Source organism: Micromys minutus, assembly GCF_963924665.1.
Source record: "Micromys minutus genome assembly, chromosome: 9".
In the NCBI taxonomy this organism is placed as follows: domain Eukaryota; kingdom Metazoa; phylum Chordata; class Mammalia; order Rodentia; family Muridae; genus Micromys; species Micromys minutus.
Genome location: NC_137978.1, coordinates 41,677,102 through 41,700,053, shown reverse-complemented (window position 1 = coordinate 41,700,053; position 22,952 = coordinate 41,677,102). Strand labels below are relative to the sequence as shown.

General features: G+C 36.0%; 1 protein-coding gene across 2 annotated transcripts in view; it reads left to right on the top strand.

Moving 5' to 3' along the window:
* Positions 1-22,952, top strand: part of ZMYM4 (zinc finger MYM-type containing 4) — a 99,477-nt gene that overhangs the window by 8,500 nt on the left and 68,025 nt on the right. For both annotated transcript variants that reach the window (XM_080921565.1, XM_080921564.1), the window contains exon 2: positions 16,174-16,219. In XM_080921565.1, coding sequence (XP_080777691.1) covers positions 16,174-16,219 — 46 coding nt within the window. The remainder of the gene's footprint in view (positions 1-16,173; positions 16,220-22,952) is intronic.

Here is a 22,952-nt window from a genome sequence, read left to right as displayed (position 1 = left end):
GCAGACAAGTTTTGGGGGCCCATACCCCTACCATCAGAGTTATTTCTACTGTGCTGCCCAAGTGAGGGGCAGGGCCAGCTCTCCTGCTCTAATAACCCTACCAGGGCTGTCTCTCCCACCCACTGCTAGTTGCAAGGGCAAAAGGGCATTTCTCTCTCACAGATACCACTATACAGCAGACAAGAGGCAGGGCTGGCTCTCCAACACCCATATCCTTGGGGGCTAGCTCATTTGATAACTCCACGTTCATCGTCAGGTCTTCTTTGCTGCCTAGGTGATGGACAAGATGGGCAGGTCTTGTTCTCTGAGTGCTGCAGCAGGTCAGGGGCTGGGCCGTCTCTTCTGCTTTGATAACTATGACAGTGATGACCTCAATGATGTTGATGAAGTTGTTGACTGATGATGATGATGTTGAGTATCTCTGTATATGTGTATTGGCCATTGATATACCATACCCTCTTTGGCAAAGTGTATATTTAAAGTCTTTGTCCTTTGTCTGGTCTTTCACTGACTTTGTCTTTTTTTTTTTTTTTTTTTTTTTTGCTGCATTGTGGAAATATATATATATATATGGTCTTCATACTAAACTCTTCCTTGAGATAGGCTAATGATGTATAGCATGGGCTTGCTTTGAACTTGTGTTGCTTGAGCTAGCCTTGAATTTGTGAGTTCCTTAACCTTCCAAATGCTAGGATTACAGGTATGTGCTACCATTACACCTAGTTTCTGTCTATTGAACTCTTCACAGGTGATTTGCAAATATTTTCTCCCATCCCTGGGCTATATTTTCATACCTGTGAACACATCTTTTGATGCACAGAAGTTTAGAACTTTTGTTTTATTTTTGTATAGTATGTACTTTTTATTTCATTCATGAAATTATCACCAAGCCCAAGTTTACTTAGATTTTCCTATAGGAATTTAACTCCTTTTTAGCGTTTTTCTTCTTCTTTCCCTCTCACCTTTCCTCCCTTTTCAGTTTTGTTCACTCTCCCTTTCCAGTTGGTCTCACTTATAGAGATTCTTCTCATTCTGCTTTATGAGTGCTTTTTTAATAGCAGGTACCACCACAGCAGGCTTTGCCTTAATGTTTCTTCTTTTTCTTTTCCTTTCCCAACCTCTTTTTGTTTTTGTTTTTGAGACAGGGTTTCTACTGTGTAGCCCTGGCTGCCCGAGAACTTGTTCTGTAGAGGAGAGTGATCTCTAACTCAGATTTGCCTGTCTCTCCTGAGTGCTAAAGGCATGTGCCACCACCTAGATTTTTATTTTCTTGAATGAGTTTTTTGGATTTAAAAATTTTTATATGATGCATATAAATGTTTGGCTGAGTCTGTGTACTATATGTGTATATTGTCCATGGAGTCCAGAGGAAGGTGTCAGATTCCTGATACTGGAGTTACAGATGTTCCTAAATGGCCATGTTGTTGTTGGGAATTGAACCTAAGTCAACTGGGGAAGAACAGGCTGTGTTCTTAACCATTGAGGCATTTCTCCAGACCTCCCAAAAGTGTTTTTAAGTTGGATTTATTTGGGATTATGGTTAAAAATATTTGTTGCTCTTGAAGAGAAGCAGAGTTTGATTTCCAGCACCATGTGGTAGCTGAGTCTTTATGATTGAGGTTCTAAGGTTCTGATGCTCTCTTCTTACTTCTTTGTACATACAAGCATATACATACATACATACATGCATGTGTACATTCAAGCATATACATACACATACATGCATGCAGGCAAAACTTGTGTATACATCAACACAAAAATAAATCATCTAATTTTTAAAGAAATTACATGTGTGTTTGTGTGTGTGTGTGTGTGTGCCTCCAAGGGAACTTGAAAGGTTGTTTTTCTTTTTGCCTGAAAGATATATCTGGGCTTCTAATTCTACATGTTAATATGCTAGCCTTAGAAATAACCAATTCCTTTTTTTTTTTTTTTGTTGTTGTTTTGCTTTATTTGTTTGTTTTTTAGAACTCAGTACTGGGATTAAAGGCAACCACCACTTGGTTAGAATGAACCAGTTCTTGAAGAATTCCTTGTATTTTTTTTATTTTCAATAACATTTAGAGATAAGAGTGTAAATTCAAGAGAAACATTCTCATTTTAATTCTTTCAGGTAACCCTAGTTTATACGCTTAAGCACCTAGAGACTTTGAGGCCATTTTGCAATTAGGGCTGAGTACGAATGGTCGGGAGGACTGTCTAGAATCTCAGGTGAGGGTTCAGTGACTCTCAGTACCTTCTCCTCCTATGAAGAAATGTGGACAGTTTATTTAAGCTTGGTTGTGATGGATGTATATAAGCAGGCACAGCTTATCTGAAGATGACCGTTTTCTCAGAAGCCCACTTTCTACAACAGTGGGCCATTTAGGCATTTGCAGGGAAAATATTGTTCATAGTAGGTATGCAGATTATAGAGGATAAGTCCATTCCATTGCTTTTGTCTCTTTAAACCTGTGATTTTCTTCATCTTCAATATGATGCTAATAAAACTCTAATAATTCAACTTTATTAAATATGGCTGTAATTGTTTTGTTTCCACCAGCAACCAAGTAAGCTGTTAGATGCTATTTGTATATAAGATTTATCTTCTTACGATATATAAGTACACTGTAGCTGTCTTCAGACACACCAGAAGAGGGCATCAGATCTCATTACAGATGGTTTGTGAGCCACCATGTGGTTCAGGACCTCTGGAAGAGCAGCAGTCTGTGCTCTTAACCACTGAGCCATCTCTCTCCAGCCCTAGAGATATTATGTTAACAGCACTCTTATCATTAAATATTTTTTCATGTAGCTCTAAGGTTTCTTTTTCTTTTTTAATTTTATTTAACTTTATTTGTATGAGTACACTGTAGCTGTCTTAAGACACATGAGAAGAGGGCATCGGATCTTGTTACAGATGGTTGTGAGCCACCATGTGGTTGCTGGGAATTGAACTCAGGACCTCTCCAGCCCCTAGCTCTAAAGTTTCTATCTCCCCTCTTTTTTTTTTTTTTTTTGTAGTCTTGACTGTTCTAGAACTTGCTCTGTAGACCAGGCCGGCCTCTTCACAGAGATCTGCCTGTCTCTGTCTCTTGATTGCTGGATTTAAATGTCACCACCACTCACTTCCCTGCTCCCTTTTTTAGAGATAGCATTTCTCTATCTATTTCAGGTTGGCCTTGAATTCACCTTGTAGCCACAGCTGGCCTTGATTGTGGTTGTAGATCTAGTGAGCAATTCTCAGCCTGTGGGTCATGGCCCCTTTTGGAGGTTGAATGACCCTTTGCAGGGGTTGAATATTAGAGATCCTGCATATTAGCTATTTACATTATGATTCATAACAACAAAAGTACAATTATGCAGTAGCAATGAAATTAATTTTATGGTTGGTAGTTACCACAGCATGAGGAAGTTTATTAAAGGACATAACATAGGAAGGTTGAGAACTAGTAATCTAGTAGCAATATCAAAATGATGTCAGTTTTGAGGTGAATGAAAATCTTACTACAAGGCATTTATGATCAACAACACAGAGTTTTCAAGAAAAGGATGTTAGTTCTTATGTTAAGGATGCATCATTTTCACTGATGAGTTGAAATTGTTAGGTTGTCACTCTGGTCCAATCACTTGTTATATTCCTGATTCACATCCTGATTTGTAATTTATTAGTTCATGTAGTGAGCTATAGCTGTGTAGACCAAACTGGCTCCTGACTTAAGAGAGCTCCCTGCCTCCCAAGTGCTGGGATTAAAGGTTTGCATAAGTTTGTTTATGGCAAGTATTCCTCCATTCTTCTTGAATGTTGTTTGAGTTGAGCTAATGTATCTACATTTATTTTCTTCTGCACCTGTTCAAGAATACATAGAATCTTTCTCAACTAATAGATTTTGTAACCATCATTACTGCTTTAACAATGAAGTGTCGTTCTGAGTGCTTGGTTCAGTTGACATGTAATCATACCCAATCACAGGTGATAGTACCTGCATGCCAGGCATTATTATCATTCTTGTTGAGTCCTATACTACAGCCCAAGTATACAACCCACTCAGTTTATAGTTACATTGTGTCTGTCTTTTGTGATTACCGTCAGAGGACAAAATGCTTACAGTATTTGAGTATGGAAAATTTAAGTTGGTTAAGGTGATACACACCTGTGGTCTCAGCACTTGGGAGGTGGAGGCAGATTTGAACTACATGAGTTCAAAGTTAGCATGGACGGAGTAAAACTTTCTTAATATTCCACCCCCAACAAAGTTGTATGATTAGGAAACAGCAGTGGACTTTTGTAGTACAGGAAGATAAAAATAAAACTCTAAAGTAAATAAAATGGTAGGTTAGAGGGAGCAGCTACTGTTCTGGCTAGGGCTGAGGTAGAAGAGAAAGCTGGAGTGCATTTGGACAAAGCCTGACTCCCCAGCCTGAAGTCTGAGATACAGGTCTTGTTGGAGAGATCGAGGTCCAATGGATGCTGGCTGGAGAGGTTTGAGATTTTGCACACTTTTGTTGCAAGCATGAGACCTCCCAACAGGATGTTAGAAAAGTTACTAAAAATTTACTTACTAAATTTGGCTAAGTCATCTGTTGTGTGTGAAGCATTGGCAGAATTTCTGGGCTACTCCCTAATATCAGGGATTGAAACTGGTGAATAGTTACTCTCTGGAGGGTCTAAAAGTTTGTAAGGAGACAACTTCAAAAGGCATGTGTATCTGGTAGAGAAATACTGACTTACAGGAGAGTTGGTCTCTAGGATGGCCATTTCTAAAGTAGGTAAGCACAGTGCAATGGGAAGAGAAGACCCTTCTAGAGTATTCTTCTAAATGCTGTTTACTTACAAAGTTTAGTACTTTGCCCAGTGGCAAAGGGAGAAGGTATAGAAGTGTTAACTCTGGGGGCTGGAGAGATGGCTCAGTGGTTAAGAGCACTGACTGCTCTTCCAGAGGTCCTGAGTTCAAATCCCAGCAACCACATGGTGGCTCACAACCATTGATAATGGGATCTGATGCCCTCTTCTGGTGTGTCTGGTGACAGCTGTAGTGTACTTATATATAATAAATAAATCTGTTAAAAAAAAAAAAAAAGAAGTGTTAACTCTGTTACATAAAACAAGGCAGAGGAAAATAGCTTTCAGGTTGAGGAAGTCCACATCTACCTGGTCCAGAATGTATTTATTTACATTATATTTTAAGATTCATCCTAATTTCCATATGGTGTGGTTTTCTTCGTTCACAAATAATTTTTCTTTAATACACATATAATACAAAAAACAACAGATTAAAAATCAAAGAAAAGAGCTAGAGAGATGGCTCAGCAGTTAAGATCACTGACTGCTCTTACAAGAGGACTGGGGTTCAATTTCCAGCCAACCCTTGGCAGCCCTGTTCCAGGGAATTTGATATATTCACACAGATATACATGTAGGCAAAACACCAATGTACATAAAATAAAAATAAGTAAAACCAAGAGAAAAATACCTCTTATAATACAGATCTGCTAGTGTTTAATTCTTTTAGCTTTTATATATCTTAATAACATTTATTTTTGCCTTGGTATTGGAATTTTTCTTTTCTTTTTTTTTCTTTTTCTTTTTTTTGGCATGTGCAGGGGGTGTGCATTTAGAATTTACTCTTTTGGTATTTTAAATGTTTTTTTTTAAATTTATTTTTGTGAGTGTGCATGTGCTTATGAGTGTACCATTCCACATATATGATTAGAGACTAACTTGGTGTTATCTCCTTCTGTGTGTATTTTGGAAATTGAACTCAGATCATCAGGTTTAGCAGCAGGCCCTTGCACCCACTGAGTACCTTGCTACTTGCTGGCTCCTTAATTTTTAAATTACATGTATTATTTATTTTTACTTTTTGTGTGCTTGAGTATTTTCCATGTATGTATGTTTGTATGTTTGTATGTATGTATGTATGTATGTATGTATGTATGTATGTATGTATGTATGTATGTATGTATGTGGTCTTTTTGCTACCCATAGAGACTAGTTAAAGGAAATGGCAGCCAGTAAAGGTAATGGAATCTTTTAGAACTGAAGTTACAGATGGCTGTCACCTGCCACGTAGGTACTGGGAATTAAACATAGGTCTTCTGCAAGAACAGCAAGTGTTTTTTAACAGCTGATTAATCTTTTTAGTCCTAATTATTGTATGAATGGGGGTGGGAGTGGGGAGGTACATGTGTAAATATAACATTCTCTACGGTCTGCTTTAAATACAACCCAAAACTTGTGGAATGTTTTGTTTACCTCAAAATATTTCCTGATCTTCTCCCCACTCTTAAAGATCTCTTTTTCTTCTTCTTCCTCCTCTTCTTCCTCCTCCTTTTTTTGTCATGGATCTTGCTGGTTATATACTCCACTCTGGTCTTGGTTGTAGGGTAATCCTTTCTGCTTCAGCCTTCATAGTAGTGTTGGGATTATTGGTGTGAACCATCACAGTTTTTATTTTGACATGCAATTATATAGAAGTATTTTTTAACTAACAAAATTTGGCATTATAATTATCTTGTTAGTGATTCCTAATATATCTGAGGTGAGATAAAACATTGTTTAAACTCAATTATTTGATATTGTACTGATATATGTGGTCCAGTTTGTGATATTTTATGGTGCTCAGACTTACCATGTATACTATAGCTGTTTGAAATGATGTTTCTACAAATACCAGTTACGGCAAGTTGGTTGACAGAATTGTTTAAAAATATGACTTCATTTTTTTTGTCTTGTACTAACAGTGGCAAGTATTATATATCTAGTAAATAGAGTTGCAGATTTTGCTTATTTTCATTTTAATGTTTTCATGCATTTTAAAGTTGTGATAAGGACTTCATGTTAAAAAAATAAAGGCACAGTTGCTTTAATAGAAATAAAAACATGGAGCAGGGCAATGGTGGTACATGCTTTTAATCCCAGTGCTCAGGAGGCAGAGGCAGATCTCTGTGAGTTCAAGGCCAGCCTGGTCTACAGAGTAAGTTCCAGGACAATCAGGGTGACAGAAACCCTGTCTTGAAGAAATAAAATGCTTCACTAGACCCAACTTACCAAAAATAAGATAAGAAATTAAAAAGATTTGTATCTGTTACTGTTTTTGTGTTTTGCAGTGCTTTGGTTTAAACGTAAGACTTTACAAAAGATATCCTAGGCAAGTGGTCTATCATTAAGCTACATCTCCCCTACCAGAAATCTCATGTTTTATAAAAGTTACTTTTTTATTGGATATTTTATTTACCTTTCAAATGTGAGCCCCTTTTCAGGTTTCTCCTCTAGAAACCCCCTACCTGTTCTATCCTCCTCCCTCAAAACTGTTATTATTATCATTATTATTATTAATTTTTATTTATTAATTTTGAGACAAGGTCTTACTATGTAGCCTTGGCTGGCCTGGAACTCATGTAGACAGGCTGGCCTCAAATTCATAGAAATCCATCTGTCTCTACTTATTCATGTTCTGGGACTAAAGTCATGCTTTAATTTTAAAAATTACATTTGTGTATTTTAGTGTACATATGCATGCATGAATGTGCCCTGATAGGTATGTGGAGGTCAGAGGACAACTTTTGGATGTTGATTTTCTCTTTTCATCATCATTTGGGACCTGGGGATTGAACTCAGGTGGTCAGGGTTGTCCCCAAGTGCCTTTACCTGTTGAACTCTGTTGTCAGCCTCAAGCTGCTTTCTTTTGTCTAGTGAAGGAATATGCAGAGAAAGTTAAGGCATGGGTTTTACTCTTAACCTTGACCTCATTTGCCTGCCTTAGGCAGGTCTCTAGCTACTGACTTCTGCACATTAGGCAGAGAGAGGCTGGGAGAGAAAAGACCTTTCAGATGCAGTATCTTAGTGTGAGAGGGCAAGTAAGAGTTTGTCTAGGTCTAGGCCTAGTCTTTATTTGAAGTTAAGAGCACAAACACTTGTTCATAGACATGTAATTGGAAGGACAGTGCTGTGACAAGGCATCTGGACTCTCATAGGTAATGTAACACTTAGTATATGTGTGGCACAGCAAGTGCTGGTCATCCAAGCCAAGAGCATAGGGCTCCTCAGTGGCTCTTTAAAACACTATTGACTGACTTAGCTTTGCATTACAGTTATATAGCCCAGTGAAGCCCACAGTTACTACAACCCTTGGTTAAAAACAAAACAAAACAAAACGAGTACTTTTATTCTAAATTAGAAATAAGGCAAGGATGTCTACTTTTACCACTTTTACGAATATAGTACAGGACAGCTAATTCAATACATAAAAAGGCATAGTAATCAGAAAGAAAGGTGTTTTTATGTATAAACAATGTAGTTGTGTGTGTATATATATATATATATATATATATATATATATATATATATATATATATATATATATATATATATATATATAAAAAACCCTAAGGTATCCCCCCACCCTCCAAACCCTCCCCCAGTTGTTTTTTTTCAAGGTAGGGTTTCTTTATGTAGCTTTAGTTGTTTTGCAACTCACTCTGTAGACCATGCTGACTTTGAACTCAAGAGATTTGTTTGCCTCTGCCTCTTGAGTGCTGGGACTAAAGGTATGCGCTATCACTGCCAGAAATACAAAATGCTTTTAAAATGAATGAATTTCACAAGATTACAAGTGAAAGCATCAAAGTAAAAAATTCAGTTACACACTGAAATACCAGTAGCAAGTGATTGAAGTGAAATGCTGTTTTCAGTTGTATAGATTATGATAGAAATGAAAATATGAATGATTTACAAAATAATAGTAAGCTCTGGACATTAAAAACTATGCACCAGTTCTTAGAGGACAAAGGCCTAAATAAATTGGTAAAAAACTCTCATGCTCATTGATACCATTTGTATCCATTCTCTCTGAATTAATTAATTAATTAATTTCAAAAGATTTGTTTAATGTATGTGGGTATGCTGTCACTCTTCAGACACACCAGAAGAGGGTGTCAGATCCCATTACAGATGGCTGTGAGCCACCATGTGGTTGCTGGAAATTGAACTCAGGACCTCTGGAAGAGCAGTCAGTGCTCTTAACCGCTGAGCCATCTCTCCAGCTCTCTGAATTGATGTATGGATGAAAATTTATTTGTAAGATATAAATCGAAGTTTCATCTTGTCAGGTAGAGAATCTGGAAGTAGTCTTTCCCATTCTTACAATATTTAAAATGTATAAATCATAATGAAAACTTTAAGAACATTTTTATTCATCTTTAATCTTTTATAGCACACAATTGAAAATCTGTGAACTACAATTTATTTTACGAATATTTCTTTGAGAATAATTTATATTACTATGACAATTGTGAGAGGATTGGAGAGTAAAAAATAATCATAAGAACAGAAGCCAAAGAATGTAAAGCTTTCTGTAAATCTCAGATGATCAGTAGTGAAAAAAGATTCATAATACCAGTATTAGTGAGACTGTAAGAAAAGGAGTACTGTTTTGGGGAGCAAGTTGGCAAATATCCATGAAAATGATAACTGCCAGTAACTTCTAATGCAGTTATTACACTTCTATAAATTTATTGCATAACCATCAAAGCGATACCTGTAATAGTATCCATAACAATTAATTGGTTGTGAACTGCCTTGTGGGTTTTGAGAATCAGCCCTAAACAACATATTTTGATCATATCTACCTCTAGCTTCCCATTCCCACTTCTTCTCCACTCATGGCCTTCTTTTTTGGTATTCACTGAGTCTTATGTATACTGCCTGTTGGGATACAAACTGGTTTGTAGTGGGTTCATAAATGCAATGGTTATGCCAAATAATGTTTTAAAAAGTTTACACTGGATTAGCAAGTTAGCTGAGTGTGTGAAGGTGCCTTCTACCAAGCCACAACCTAATCTCAGTTCCTAGAACCCACCTGGTGAAGAGAGAACCAGCTCTTGGAAATCATACTCTGATTTCCCCCACCTTTCCCATAAATAAAAACATGTTAGGTTTTTTTTTCTTTAAGACAAAACTAACAAAATTTGGTGGAAGCTCATGAGGTTGGTCAGTGTGTAAAATTTCTAACATATAAAGCCAGATGTAGTTGTGTGCATCTATAATCTCAGCACTTCAGTGGTGACATGGGAGGTAGATACAAGATAATCGTTTAGAAACTCTTCAGCCAGTTATCCTGGAATACACAGAGCAGCAGTAAGCATGTAGAAGGGGAGATTCCCAGCTCCTGAAAGGTGTCCTCTGACTGCCACACACAGAGTACACAAGTCCTTGTATGCTAATGATAAGCATTAGGTGGGAAAGAGTACCCATGACCTTTAAGATTTAAGATACTAAGAGGGCCTGGAAAGATGACTCAGCAGATAAGATTGACTACTATTGCATAGGACCCAAGTTAGTTTCCAGTACCCATGTAGGGTACTGGAATTTTCTCCCTGTTTGGGTGGTTCTGAGGTTCACATCTAGAGCCTTGGCAAACAAGCCAGGTAAATATTTTACTACTTAGTAAGAAATTACAACCTCCCAGAACCTTTTGTATATATTTTTGTGAATCAGGATTTTGTGGGGGTTGGAGTACTGGGGTTTTTTGGACCTAGTGTTTCACATAGATTAGGCAAATGTTCTGAGCTGTATCACTCAGTTTTCTTTTTACTTAAGAATTGTTTGTGTGTGTGTGTTTTCACACATGCACTCACATATAGAGATCAGAAAGCAAATTGCAGGAATTGGTTCTCTTCTGCTGCCACATGTGACTTTTAGAAAAAAGATTTATTTATGTGTCTTTTATATATGAGTTCTCTATTGCATGTATGCCTGCAGGACAAAAGTGGACATCAGATATAAGTAGGCATCAGATCCCATTACAGATGGTTGTGAGCCACCATGTGGTTGCTGGGAATTGAACTCAGGACCTCTGGAAGAACAGAGGTTTTAAGTATTTAACTACTAAACCATCTCTCCAACACCACCTGTGTTTTTAATGAAAAGATTTTCTTTTTCATACAATAATATTCTTATCATGGTTTCCCCTCAAATTTCCTCTTGGATCCTTCTCACTTTCCTACCCATCCAGCTCCATGGCTTGTTTCTGTCTTTGTTTAGAGTAAAACAGACAAATAAAACAAGCCAGAATTACAAAAAACAAAGAAAAAAACATGAAGTATAAGTATATAGATGTGTCTTGATGTGATGAAGAGGTATATGACAATACCTCTAAAAACACAAAATTGAAAATCATAATGTACAACAAAAGACTAGTAAGGCTTAAAAAAAAAGGCTCAAGCAATATGAGACAGAAAATCTCCAAAAATACCATTGAGTTGTGATTTGTGTTGGCCATCAACTTCTGGGCATGGGGGCTGCCCTTAAGTGTGTTATGCACACCTACTGAGACTGTTGGAACACCCTAAGTTTTCTTTTGCAAGTGATTGGTAGTTGGAGATTGTACGTGTCTACTTCCTGTCTCAGCACTGGGATTCCATCTTGCTTTGAAATATGCATGCCCTATTGCATGCTGCTTACAGACTCTGTACGAGTCAGTCCTGTTGGGTCTACAAGACCCTGCTTCTTTGGTGTCCTCTAATTCTTAGAATCTTTCTGCTTCCTTTTTTGCATAGTTCCCTGAGTAGAGGGGTTTCACTTCCCATATATGATTGAGTATAATAAAGTCTCCCTCTCTCTGCACATTGTCCTGTGTGGTTCTCTTTATTAGTTTCCAGCAGGAGGAAGCATCTCTGATAATGGCTGAGTGCGATACTAGATTGATGGGTATAGTGCTATGTTTCTGTGTATTACATGGGACCCGAATGCATATTTCTTTATAAACTCTTGTATTTTAGTTACTAGCTAGATCTTACATGAGTGATAATGTGTTTCTCTTTTCTTTTTTCTCTCCTTTTTGAGATTGCATGGCCTTGCCTAATATTACTTGTTTTAACTCCATTTTCTTGGAAATTTAAAATTTTATTTAGGAATACAATTCCATTTTATATGCATAGCAGATTTTCATTATCTATTCATCTGTTGATGGATAACTAGTTAATTCTGATTCTTTGCTATAGTGAATAAAGCATCAGTAAACATGGGCTTGCAAGTGTCTATAGTAGGCATGGAGTTCTTTGGGTAGGAGTGAGATAGGTAGGTCATGTGGTAGTTCTGTTTTTAATTTTTTGAGACATTTCCAAACTGCTTTTCACAATGGTTATATTAATTTGTAACTATAAACAGTGACTAAGGGTTCTTTCTTTTCATATCCTCTCCAACATTTGTTGTTAGATTTATTGATGACAGCCATTCTGACTGAGCTTGGTGCTATGTCAAAGTAGTTTTAATTTCCATTTCCCTAATGGTTAGGGATATTGAACACTTAAAAAAATGATTGGCTGTGTGTGTGTTGTTTTGTTGGTTTTTCTTTTGTTTTTATTTGAGATAGGGTTTCTCTGGATAGCCCTAGCTGTCCTGGAACTTGCTCTGTAGACCAGGCAGGCCTTGAACTTAAGAGGTTCTGCCTGCCATCACTGCCAAGCTGTTTTCAGGCTTTAAATTAAGGTCTTTGATCCAGTAAAATTTTCTTAAAAAAAAATTTACACGTTATATGTGAAAATTCTTTGTCTATATACATGCATGTGTGCCATGTATGTATATGTCTGTTGGATTTCTCTGGAATGTGTTATGGATGGTGGTAAGTACCATGTATGTACTGGGAATTAAACCCTCATCTTTTATGAGAGCAACAGATGCTGTTAATTGCTGAACCATCTCTCATTAATCCCTTATTGATCAAGTTTGAATTGACTTTTGTATAAGGCCAAGTTTAAATTGATTTGTATAAGGGGAAAGATATAAATCTAATTATCACATTTTTGCAGGTAGAAATCCAATTTTGCAAGCATCATTGTTGAATAGGCTTTTTAAAATATTAATATTACGTGGGCATAGCTTTTGTTTTGAGATAGGGTCTTTCTACATGAACCTGGTTGTCCTCAATTTTACAGAGATTCGCCTATGCCTCCTAAAAGCTGGTATTAAAGATACTAACCACCATGCCCAGCAGCATTGCTTGTTTGTTTGTATGTGAGTTCACTGTTGCTGTTTTTAGACACACCAGAAGAGGGCATCAGATGCCACTACAGATAGTTGTGAGCCACCATGTAGTTGCTGGACCTTTGGAAGAGCAATTAATGCTCTTAACTGCTAATCCATCTCCCTAGCTCCCACCCGTACCCCTGCACCCCCTTTAGCATTGCTGTTTCAAATATGGGTCCTTTATTCCATTGGTCTACCTGTCTATTTTCATGTCAGTAGCAGGAAGTGTATCATGATAGCTCTGTAGTATAATTTTTTTTTCTTCAAGATAGGGTTTATCTGTGTAGCCTTGGCTGTCCTGGCTCTGTAGACCAAACAGCCTCAAACACCAAATAGCTTCGAACTCACAGATGACCATTTTGCCTCTGCCTCCTGAGTGCTGGGTGGGGTTAAAGGTATGCACCACCACTTCCCCCAGCTTCTATAGAATAATTTGAGGTTAGGTATTGTAATACCTACAGTGATATTCTTACTATTTAAGATCACTTTAGCTGTTTTGTGGTTCCATATGAATTCTTGTATTTAAACCTGTGAAATATCACATTGGAAGTTAGCTAGGTGAGGTTGGGGATTTAGCTCAGTTGTAGAACGCTTGCCTAGCAAGTACAAGGTCCTGAGTTCAGTTCTCAGCTGGGGGCGGGCGAGAAAAAAGAGTTTTGTGAGGTATTTTATTAAATCTATAAATTAATTTTGGTAGTATAGCCATTTTCATAGTATTAATTCTTATCAATCTTGGTGTGTGGAATATCTTTTTATTACCTAGTATCTTCTGTAGTTTTCTTTTTCTTTCTTTTTTGTTTGTTTGTTTGTTTTCGGTATTTTGAACTTTTTGTTTTAGAAGTCTTCCAGCTCTTTTGGTTAGATATATTCCTAAATACTTTTGTGTGTAGGGAGGGTTGTTTTGAATAGAATATTTTTCCTAATTTCTTTTTTTGAGAGTAGACTGTTGATATAAATGAAAGCTATTTTTTCATTTATTAAGTAGACACAGTCTTTAAGAATCACCTACAAATAGGAATACTTTGATTTATTCTTTTTTTTTTATCCCTTTTGTGTTTTCCTCATTAAGGCTTTGAGCACAGTATAGTGGGCATTCTTGTCTCATTTCTGATTTAGGAGGAAATGCTCTCAGTTTTTCTCCATTTAATGTTGTCTAAAGGTTTGTTGTATATGGCTTTTATTATTTCTTAATTTAGGGTATGTTTCATCTATTCATTTAAGTCTCCAAGGCGTTTTAAAATTTATTTTTATTAGTATATTTTATTTGTTTAGGTGTTCTGTTTGCATGTCTATATACCAAGTGCCTGAAAGGCCAGAAGAAAGCAATCACTCCCAGGAACTGGAGTAACAGTTGTTTACCACTATGTAGGTGCTGGGAAGAGGAGCCGGTGCTCTTAACCATTGAGCCATCTCTCCAGTACCTTGTGTCCCCGCCCCCATCATTTTGAAACAAGGTTTAACTATGTAGTTCTGGCTGGCCTGGAACTCACAGGTTGGCCTGTCTCTGCTTCCTGAGTGCTTGGATTAAAGAAGTATACTACCATAGCCAACTCTAAAGTCTCCAAAACTTTGTTAAATTCCTTTTCAATTTTAGTTGAAGTGATTGTGTGGTTCTGTCCCTTGAGTGTACACACACACAGTCCTTGGGAGAGCAGCAAGTGCCATCTCTCTACTCCCTGTTGTTGATTTATTTCTTTTCTTTTTATTTAAAAAAATACTTAATTTATGTTGCTGTTTTGTTTCTAAATAACATCTTTCAAATTATATCCTTTAGTCTTTAAATCTTAGTTAGGTTCTTTAGTCTTCTTTTAAAGATTTATTTGTTCATTTTTAACAAAGATTTATTTATTATATACAAGTACACACTGTAGCTGTCTTCAGTCATACCAGAAAAAGGGATCAGATCTCATTACAGATGGTTGTTAGCCACCATGTGGTTGCTGGGATTTGAATTCAGGACCTCTGGAAGAGCAGCCTTAACTGCTGAGAGTTATCTTTCTTGAAATGCACCTTTATTCCTAATACCAATTTTTCTTTTAAAAATTATTGATTGTGTACAAAACAATGTGTTTTATTTTACTGTCTCACATGTCATTGTATTTTACTCTCATTTACCCTCTCTTGTGCTTTATGTCTTTCTTCCTTTTCTTGCTGGTCCCTTCCTTCCCTCATTAGTCTCAAATCTGTTTTCATGTCACACATATGCATCTATCTATATATAGCTAAATCTAGATTCTATGTGATGTATTTCCATCTTCCCTGTTTTTACTAAACTCTTGTCAACTACTTGATACCTTTCTCTGGTTACTACTACAGTTTTGGGCTTTACAAACAATCATGTGACCTGCAGATGTGGATGCTGTTTCCTTTTCCTTGTTTTATACTTTTTTAAAATTTTTATTGCATCAGCTACTAGTTTTAAAACAAGACAAATTTGGTAATCATTGGTAATAATTGGTAATCATACTACCATTGTAATAATAACTTAATGATAAATAATTGGTGTTTCTTGCCAACTCCAGTTAGTTGTTAATGGATGTCTGGAATTTTAACATCTGTAGTTTTGGCTAAGAGTACTGTGGGGGATTAATAGTGGGGAAAAAATGTTGAGTAGTAAGGGACAGGTAGAGCCAAATACTTTGTTTTTAATATTTTTAAATTAAATTTGAAGGTCCTAGCATATTAAATATAATGTCTTCTATATGCTTGTTAAACTCAGAAAAATACTTGTGAAAACCAATTGTCAATTAGCAGTTATTTTGTATTAAAAGTGGCTGTATTGAAATTACTTCTCAGTGTGATTGTAAGTTGTGTTAGTGTAACCTCTAAGAAACTCTATCACTAACTGTCTTTGGGAAATGCTTGCCAGCTGTTGTGGCTCATGGAATCCCAGCATTGGAAGGATGAAGCAAAGAAGAGTATCATGAATTTCAAGAGTGGTCTCTGCTTTATTTCTGCTTGCTGTTTAAAAGGTCTAGAATTATCTCAGACTTGGCTCTGGGCTTACATACTCTTAGGCCATACATACTCAACAGGAGTCATCACTGTAACACAACTGACGTTTGGTTTTAAGATCAGCGAGAATTCTGCTGTAGGAGTAGAAGGGGATTCCAAAGATGAGATTGAAATATTTGAGAGTAATTTTTTTTTCTCCCTCTCTCTTTCAGTTTGAACAAAAAAGTGATGGAGTTTTTGATGAAATTGTAGAAAACTGTAAGTACTATTTGAGGGAAAAAAGGTTATTTTTAGATAAAGTCTGGATTTTGCATTTATTAACCATTAGAGTGATTAGTTAGTATTGAATTGTTTGATGGTCCAGTTTCATTTAGCCTCAATGTCATTAAGTTGAGGTGTTTAGATTTTTAAATAAATATTCTTTCAGTTTTTATTATGTTAAAATGTAGCAGTTCTTTGTATTGGTATGAATGGTATAGATTGTACTTAACATTTTTTACAGTTTTTTTCCCTCTTAATTTTTAGCCTTTTTAGATGTTGTATGATAGATTATAAAAGTAATACATTCAATTACAGTCCAGAATGAATAAAATAGGAAGTAAATACCTTTATTATTATTTTCAAAATATTTAATGAATTTCACGAGTTTAATATATATCTTTCCAGACCTTTTCTATAAATAATCATACATATAGTATATGAGATTTATGTTCAGGAACCACATGAATATTATTTCTGCTTTTTAAAATTCATGTGTATAGACATCTTTCTGCATCAGTATAGATCTAGTATGTGTCTTTAATTGCTACCTGGTATTTTATTACAGGGCTATACTGTAACCAGCTTCCCTTCTATAAACACAAAGAATTTAAATTTTTTTATTATACAATAGTGAATATCTTTTGCTAAATATATTGTTTACTTGCTCAAGTATTTCTGTAAAATAAGTACTAAGAATAGAATTGATGAATTTTATAGGATGTTTCTGTACTTGTGTAATTATTGTAAGTTTTGTTATCCAGAAATCTTTTTTTTTTTTTTTTTTTTTTTTTACCTTTTCTTTCTTTATTTCCCACTAGACAGGGTCTCTCTGTGTAGCCCTGGCTGTCCTGGTACTTGCTCTGTAGACTAGGCTGGCCTTCAACTCAGAGGGATCTTCCTGCCTCTGCCTTCTGAATGATGGGATAAAGGTGTGTGCCACTACTGCCTGGCTGCCAATCTCAAATATGTTTTCTTTCTTTACATTTGTCCTTATTTACAGATCTATGAGTATGTTCCTTTTCTTTGTATTTAATTTGGTAACATTTTTTTGAATGATAACTAATAATAACTAATTCTTTTCTTTAGTGGACTTAGCTACTGAATGTCCTTGTTTCTAGCTTGTCTAGTTAGAGGAAACATACATTGATTGATTGATTATAGTCCTGAGGTTTAAGTTTAGGGCTTCATATAAGCTAAACAGGTGCTCTGTTCCTGAACAAATTACTCCATCCTCAGAAGAAACATTTTAGATGTATAACAAAAGTATTTCACAGTAATAATGATGAAGCAAAGAACAAAATTTCAAAGACTTCAGCAAAAGATCATAGGCCTCTTGTCTTCGTAGTGCTTACAGAAATCAATTTTGTTTGGTTGGCAGGGCCTCACTATGTAGTCCAAGCTTGTCTGGAACTCAGTATATGTAGTTAAGGCTGGCCTTGAAATCAGACACACTTGTCTGCCTTTGCCTTCTGAGTATTGGGAATAAAGACATTTACCACTATGCTTACCTTGATTGACTTTTTAAAAAGTGTTTTCTAAATTTTGTGTCTCTGTGTGTCATTGTTTATGTATATGAGTGCAAATCTTGGAGGAGCCCAGAAACATCAGGTCTAACAGAAGGTTTTCTGCAAGAAAAGTTTATGCTCTTAACTGCTGAGCTATCTAAACTCTTGATTGACTTATTACTCTTTTTTTTTCCACTTTATTTTGTGTGTATGGTATTTGGCCTACATGTATGTTTGTGTACCACATCCATGTCTGGTATATGTTGGATCCCCTAGAGTTATGGATGATTGTAAGCTGTCATGTGTGTGCAATCAAAAACAGGTCTTTGGGAGAGCAACTAGAGCTTTAACCACACAAGGAGCACTCTAACCTCTGGAAGTTTGTCCTTTTGGAGTTCTCTAGATTACTTTTTTTTTTTTTTTTTTTAAAGATCTATAAGTGCACTGTAGCTGTCTTCTCTTCAGACACACCAGAAGAGGGCATCAGATCTCATCATAGATGGTTGAGAACCACCATGTAGTTGCTGGGATTTGAACTCGGGACCTCTGGAAGAGCAGCTAGTGCTCTCAACCACTGAGCCAACTCTCCAGTTCTCAAGATTACTTTTATATAATTGTTTTTAAAAATTTCTATGTTGGCTTTATTTAACGGTACAATAAAATTATATGTTGAAAAAAATAAGCCATAGTCAAAACATTGACAGTCTTCTCAATTTGAATAGTTCATTCAGCAAACAGAAATGACAATTTTGTAAACTAATTTGATAATAATTGTCAGTATTCAATAATAGAATACCTACCTATACATTTGGAGTAATATAAATTGAATTCTAGAGTCAACATTTCTGTTTTCTTTTTACTTTTTTATATGTATATTCATTTCTAATTGCAAGTTAATATAAAAAAATCACGATTGGGAGCAAACTTGATTTCTCTGCTCATCTTTGAACTCATCATTGGTGGTCAGGAAAGCAGTCAGATATTAAAACATAGCAGCTAGAATTTAACCCTCCCTTTACTGTCATATTTCATTTTCATTACTGTTTTCTCCATTATATATTTGTAAGTAATATATGATATATAATTATATTATGTTTATACACTTTTTTTTTGTTTGGAGATGGGTTTCTCTGTGTAACGGATCTCTGGCTGTCTTTGGCTGTCTTGGACTAAAGGTGTGCATGCCACTACTTTTACTGTGTTTTTTTAAAAACCAAATAAGTTTTAAATACCTGCTGTAAACATACCTTTGCTAAGTTCTGTGTATTACTAATAGAAGTGAATTAAATGATTCTCTTTTTTTACATTTTTTATTTTGTTTTGTATTATTTCTTTTTTGAGACAGTATCACTATGTAGCCCTGGTTGTCTTACAGTTTCAAAGGAAAAAAATGAGACAATTGCTAAATTGTTCATGAAATAGTTCTTTAGATTTAGAATACTTGTTTTGTTTACTTATCCTAGATTGTGAAAAGTCATATGTATATTTTTCTCTTTTAAATGGTAACGAACAGTATATTAGAAAAATGAAGATCATACACCTTGGGTTAAATTATAGAAGGATCAGGAATATACTACTGTCTTTGAAGATTTGGATTCCACTCACATGCACCTCATTCTTTTAAAAATTATATCAGTTTTATTGATTAGGAAAACAATGGGTTCCACTTCTGTTATTTTTTCTCTCATTTAATTTTAGTTGTAATTTAAATTTATTATTGTATGCCCAGGAGTGTTACAGTACACATGGGAAGGTCAGGGAGTAACTTTCAATTTGGTGCTTTCTGCTCACCTTATGTATGGGTTCTAGATATTAACTCACAGTGGGCTAGGCCCTCCTCCATCAATCACTAATGAAAGTGTCCTCCAGCCAGACCTTATGGAGGAATTTTCTCAATTGAGGCTCTCTCTTCTCTGATGACTCTAACTTGTGTCAAGTTAACATAAAATTAGTCAACACAGCCTCCTAGTGTAGGGATTACAGGTGTGTGCCACAACACCCACTTTTAATCAGTCTCTTAAAGATCTAACCTGGAAATGCAGTTGAAATCATGGTTCCATTGTTAAGTCTGTTTTTGCTTTAGAATAAACCTGAAGCTTCTTTAGTAAGGAATAGAAGAAAATTGTTATTATGTGTGTGTTATTCACTATAATGGTCACCTGGCTGAAGATAATATACTCTGATTATATTTTTACTTAGAAAAAACTTAAGGCTTGATAATAGGATTTATTTTCTATTTTTAGAATTTTATTATTTTATGTGTATGAGTGATTTGCCTACATGTATGTATGTATGTTAACCACATCAGTACGTGGCTCTTGTGGAGTTCAGAAAAGGTTGTCAGATTTCCTGGGACTAGAGTTACATGTGGTTATGAGTTACCATGTAGGTCCTTGAAATAGAGTACTCTGGAAGAACAGCCAGTTCTCTTAATAAATGAACCATCTCTCTGTCCCCTATGATTTAGCTGTTAAGTGATAATGCAAGTTTACCTAAATCTTCAGTGTCTATTAAATCCATCATTCATTTCTGTATGTTGATCCTTCTTGAATAAGGTTTTCACACATATTGCTGCGTTGTGTCATTTTTGACCTTGCGCTTAGCTCTTTTGACACATGGACTCTATGTAGCTGAGGCTGCTTCTGAACTGTTTACCCTGCCTTTACCTCCCGTGTTTAGGAGCACGAGCTACTACACCTTGCTTAGTTTTAGCATTTTACTAATGAAAATATCCAATCACAATATTGGAAGATTCCAAAGAAAACACAATAATGGACCTTAAGCAAAGCTATGTATTTACTTAAAACAAGCAAACAAGCCAGTTCAATTAATATGCTATTATTTCTTTTCTTTTAGAAAGCTATAAAAAGGATTTTTTCTTTGTGTTGGGATTGGAAAAAGGGAGGTGCTGCACACAAGAGAAAGCAGGTGTGTACATGCTACACTGCACACATGTGAGTTCTGAGTCAGTTCTCCTTCCATTGTAGGTTCCAGGGATTTAAATTAGGGTGTTAGGCATATTCTTCAAGTATTTTTACCTATTGCACCACATCAGTGTCTTAACCCCATTAAAAATTAAATTTATTCATTTTTTATAGTGAAGAAGATCAAATTCAAGCCAGGCAATCACTTTATCATTAAGGTATATACTCAGCCTTAGAGAATGTTTTAAAATTATATTTGTCCTTAAAATTGAGCTATGTTATCCGGGCATGGTGGTACATTTCTTTAATTCCAGCACTTGGGAGGCAGATCTTTGTGAGTTTGAGGCCAGGCTGGTCTACAAAATGAATTCCAGGACAGATAAGGCTACCCAGAGAAACCTTGTCTTGTAAAAAAGAAAAACTTTTTTTTTTTTTTTAAAGGAAGAGAAATAAAAAAGAAAAAATTTGAGCTGTATTGATAGGGCAGATCTAGTAGAATTTCAATTAATACTGGTACTGTGTCAACAACTACAGAAATTGATAATGGTTTATACTTATGTACCACTAGTGAATAAAGATCTCACCCCAGATAGAGAACTGGGTGCATATGGATACCACCCAAAATCTTAATTTAGAGAATGAATTACTTTATTTTATCTATCTTTCTATCTATCTATGCATCTCCATCCATCCATCCATCCATCCACTAACAAATGTAGTCCTTTTTCCTTCCTTCCTTTCCCCGCTCCCCCTTTCTTTTTTCCTTCCCTCCCTCCCTCCCTCCCTCCCTCCCTCCCTCCCTCCCTCCTTCCTTCCTTCCTTCCTTCCTTCCTTCCTTCCTTCCTTCCTTCCTTCCTTTCTTCCTTCCTTCCATCCCCCCCAGCATGTGACACTCATAAAGTAGCAACCTGGAGCTCACTGCAGTGCTTGTGGTAGGCAGCTCAGTAGGATGGAGAATGTTTTTGTTTTTGTTTTTCCCCAGGTAGCCTGGCTGGTTTCTGCTTCTTCTAGATAACTTGGCTGATTTGCTTCCTAGACAGCTCAGTGTTGTCTGTCTTCAGTCTGAGAGTAGTTCTTATGCTTACATAAGCTCTGTGAGGTAGAGAGGTAGGGGGTCTAGTGTATCTAATGTGTTTCAGGGACTTTGAAGCTCTTGAGTTGTTAACTTTCTGAGTATAGAGACTCCATTTAGAACATCTTTATTTCCCTGTAGAGACCAGAGAGATGTTCTGTAATTAAGATATCCAGATCCTCTAGTCTCCATGGGTACTTACATGCCATGCACCCTCCTCACCCACTTTTACAATTTAAAGAGTAGGGCTGAATGTTTTAATCTTAGGACATTGTTATACAATAATACTTTTAATTATTATTCTTCATAGTAGGTTGAGTGGTGGTGGTGCACACTTTTAATCCTAGCACTTGGAAGACATATCACCATGAGTTTGAGGCCAGCCTGGTCTATAGAGCAAATTACAGAATAGCCAAGGTTACACAGAGGAAACCCTGTCTCAAAAAAAAAAAAAAAAAAAAAAAAAAAAAAAAAAAAAAAAAAGGCAAACAAAAAAACCAAACAATGACAAAAAAAGCTTCATAATAACCTAATTTTAATTTCTATTTAGTAATTGTTATTCAGTGCATTCTGTTCCTTTAAAATTATACTTTTTTTACTACTATTACTACTACTACTATTACTATTTTATTATTTTTTGGAGACTAGTTATTTCTACATAATCCTGGATGCCTGGGAAGTCACTGTACGTACTAGGCTGGCCTCATGGAGAACCACCTGCTTCTGCCTACTGAATGTGTATGTGGCATATGCATTGTGAATATAGGTTTTCAGAGAGGTCAGATACTTAGATACCTGCAGCTGTATTTACAGACAATGTGAGCCATGTGACTTAGGTATTGCAAACTAATTTCTGGGCCTTTGGAAGAGTAGCAAATGACTTAACCACTGAGCCATTGCTTAGCTCCTTTCTTTGTTTTTGCAAATTGAAGCTTTTGCAATTTAGAAATAGGTAGTAAATGCTAGGTCAGTATTTGGGATGCTCCTGAAGCAGGAGGACTGTAAGTTATGTAGGTCTGCCTGTACTACATAGTGTGTTGCAGGCCAACTGGAGCTATAGTGAGATATCTCAAAGAAAACAAAGTAGGGGATTAAGAGATGGCTCAGCTGTTAAGAGTATTTGATATTCCGAAGAGGAGTTGGGTTTGGTTTCCAGCACCCTCTATTACAGACACTAGCACACATATACACACAGGCAAACAACTTGTAAACATATAATTGAGAAAATA